This window comes from Sceloporus undulatus, unplaced genomic scaffold, assembly GCF_019175285.1.
Source record: "Sceloporus undulatus isolate JIND9_A2432 ecotype Alabama unplaced genomic scaffold, SceUnd_v1.1 scaffold_5287, whole genome shotgun sequence".
In the NCBI taxonomy this organism is placed as follows: domain Eukaryota; kingdom Metazoa; phylum Chordata; class Lepidosauria; order Squamata; family Phrynosomatidae; genus Sceloporus; species Sceloporus undulatus.
Window position 1 is genome coordinate 1 of NW_024808207.1, and position 2,774 is coordinate 2,774.

A 2,774-nucleotide genomic window follows, 5' to 3' on the forward strand; every position below is an offset into this window, starting at 1 on the left:
GAGGATATGAATGTATAAAATGCTTTTTGTTATAACACCAATGGTTAATAAGCTCTCTTTCTTATTACAGTGTGATCTGGTTCATATTGCAAATCATGTATCTTAGGCATAGCTATATATTTTGTTTATTTAGTTAATTGTTCATTCTGTAACCGCACTTCTGTGAAAGCTTGGATGTTTTGTTTGCAATGGTCTTTGGACTAAGTAATAAACTATCTCTTTATGATACTTGGTACATTTTCTCCCCCAAGGGGCTTGTTGTAGAAGAGGCTGGTGACTTTCCTGTGGCAGAGAAGGCTCTCTCAGACTCTGGAGAGAGAGTCCTGTGCAAGTGGATGGTACAGCCAGGTGACAGAAGCATCACCATAATGGGTAAAGAATCAAAGGACATTTCCCATCTTAATCTCCCAGTCTTGAGTGTGCCTGAAATAATAGGAGTGTAGATCTGCTCCCCTGAGGTGCCCATTGGGGAAGGGGTCAGTCTCCAATAAATGATTAAGGAGTTCTGTTTCAAACCTGCACTTTGAAGAGCCATTATGCGTAAAGAAAACAAAAAAGAAAAGGGGTAGGGAGGGGGTTTGAATTCTACAAAGAAGGAAACACCCAGCTGATGCATCTCTTAGCAAAGATTCAAAACCGGCAGAAGGTATAAGGACAGATGAAGGGCTGGTTCTCCAGGTTGATACCTTAACTGTTCTCAGCTTTTACTGTCTGCACATGAGAAAAGCCTGGGACTTGCACTGTATTTATTGCCAAATGCTAGGGTTAGAGAAACCTTTGCACCTCCAGCTGGACATTCATGGCCAGAAAATGCCAATGAGTCCTCAGTGATATTGTGCCCTTCTGAGGGCTTCCCTGTAAAGCTATTTTATACGTCAAGTTTTCCTTGGCATATATTTCTGTTTACATAATTTTTGTTTATAATTGTTTTCTTGTCTTTCAATTGTAAAATGCCATGTACAATGATGGCACTATATAAACAAAGAATAAATGATAATAATTTCTTGCTCGCCAATCCACGTCATGGTCATTCCAAGTCTCCCAAAATCCTTCTCTTATTTGTCTTTGTCCTTGTTTGGATGAATACGAAAACATGTCAGTAAGAAGCAGAGGGAACAGTTTTCCCCTTTATTTCCCACCAGGTAAGAAAACACAGCCATGGCCAACATGTCGCAGCTCATCTCTTACTGTCGATGGACTGAGAACAGCTTCTGTGAGCCCGGATCAGGTAGAGGGCCAAGAAAGGCTCAGGCTGGGTGCCCTGGGTCTCTGCTCTTCTCTCTGGGCCAAGTGAAAAGCACTCCCTTTTCCTTTCTTGCAGTCAAAATTTCGCACTACAGTGGCACTTAGTGTCTTTATGCAACAAATTAAGTCACCTTTACCTGCTTTGTTTTTATTCCCAATAGGCTTCTACATGTTTGCTGAAGCTATCATTTCTTTTTCCAGGTTACCTTAGAGGAAGTGGCTGTGTATTTTAGTGAGGAGGAGTGGGCCCTGCTGAATCCAGACCAAAGGGCCCTGCATAGGGAAGTCATAAGGGAAAATTTAGAGATGGTGGCCTCCCTAGGTAAGGCTCCCTTTTTCTCATGCTAGATCAAATTAGTCTGCAAGTGGAATTGAAACACTATTGCTTCTTCCTGCCATCTTCTTTCATTTCAGCAGTTGTCCCTTTCCAGCTGGGTTGGTTTCAGGGATCTCTTCACAGAAAGTCCTAAGCCGGCCAACCGCGGTTCAAGGCTAATGTGGATGATGTTAGCTTCAGATGGGCTGCTAAGCTTGTAGCCCTCTATTGGGAACTACCCTGTCTCAGAGGTGTGCCATGAAAGAACCTACTTTGTCTCCCCATCTTTTGCTTTGGTTCTTTCCAACGACCAATAAAAATGAATTGTAAAACGCCATGTACAATGATGGCACTATATAAACAAAGAATAAATGATACTAATTTCTTGTTCTCCAATCCACCTCTTGATCATTCCAAGTCTCCCAAAATTCTTCTCTCTTATTTGTCTTTGTCCTTGTTTGGATGAATACAAAAACAAGTCAGTCAGAAGCAGAGGGAACAGTTTTTCCTTTTGTTTCCCACCAGGTAACCAAACACAGCCATGGCCAATATGTCGCAGCTCATCTCTTACTGTCGATGCACTGAGAACAGCGTCTGTGAGCCCGGATCAGGTAGAGGGCCAAGAAAGGCTCAGGCTGGGTGCCCTGGGTCTCTGCTCTTCTCTGTGGGCCAAGTAGGAACACTCCCTTTTCCTTTCTTGCAGTCAAAATTTCCAACTACAGTGGCACTTAGTGTCTTTATGCAACAAATTAAGTCACCTTTACCTGCTTTCGTTTCATTCCTAATAGGCCTCTGCATGTTTGCTGAAGCTATCATTTCTTTTTCCAGGTTACCTTAGAGGAAGTGGCTGTGTATTTTAGTGAGGAGGAGTGGGCCCTGCTGAATCCAGACCAAAGGGCCTTGCATAGGGAAGTCATGGAGGAGAATTTGGAGATGGTGGCCTCCTTAGGTAAGGCTCCCTTTTTCTCATGCTAGATCAAATTAGTTTGCAAGTGGTAGTGAAACACTATTGCTTCTTCCTGCCATCTTTTTGCATTTCAGCAGTTTAAGTTGCCCCTTTCCAGCCGGGTTGGTTTCAGAGATCTCTTCACGGAAAGTCCTAAGCTGGCCAACCTCGGTTCAAGGCTAATGTGGATGATGTTAGCTTCAGATGGGCTGCTAAGCTTATAACCCTCTATTGGGAACTGCCCTGTCTCAGAGGTGTGCCATGAAA

At 43.3% G+C, this 2,774-nt stretch overlaps 1 protein-coding gene across 4 annotated transcripts; it reads left to right on the forward strand.

Annotated features, from left to right (window-relative positions):
• Window positions 1-20: 20 nt before the first annotated feature.
• On the forward strand, window positions 21-2,572 carry LOC121918163 (zinc finger protein 560-like). 4 transcript variants are annotated; one of them, XR_006101173.1, is made up of 4 exons: window positions 21-372; window positions 1,447-1,567; window positions 2,087-2,172; window positions 2,390-2,570. XR_006101173.1 is itself a non-coding variant. In XM_042444258.1 (4 exons), exons 1-4 carry the CDS (start codon window positions 1,094-1,096, stop codon window positions 2,534-2,536), a joined length of 489 nt encoding a protein of 162 aa, XP_042300192.1. In that variant the 5' UTR covers window positions 380-1,093; the 3' UTR covers window positions 2,537-2,572. The 4 variants fall into 4 exon arrangements, 2 of the variants coding, with proteins under 2 accessions (XP_042300193.1, XP_042300192.1); XM_042444258.1 differs by lacking the exon at window positions 21-372 and adding an exon at window positions 380-1,228 and having other exon boundaries at window positions 2,390-2,572; XR_006101172.1 differs by having other exon boundaries at window positions 1,447-2,172; window positions 2,390-2,572.
• The last annotated feature ends 202 nt before the right edge of the window (window positions 2,573-2,774 follow it).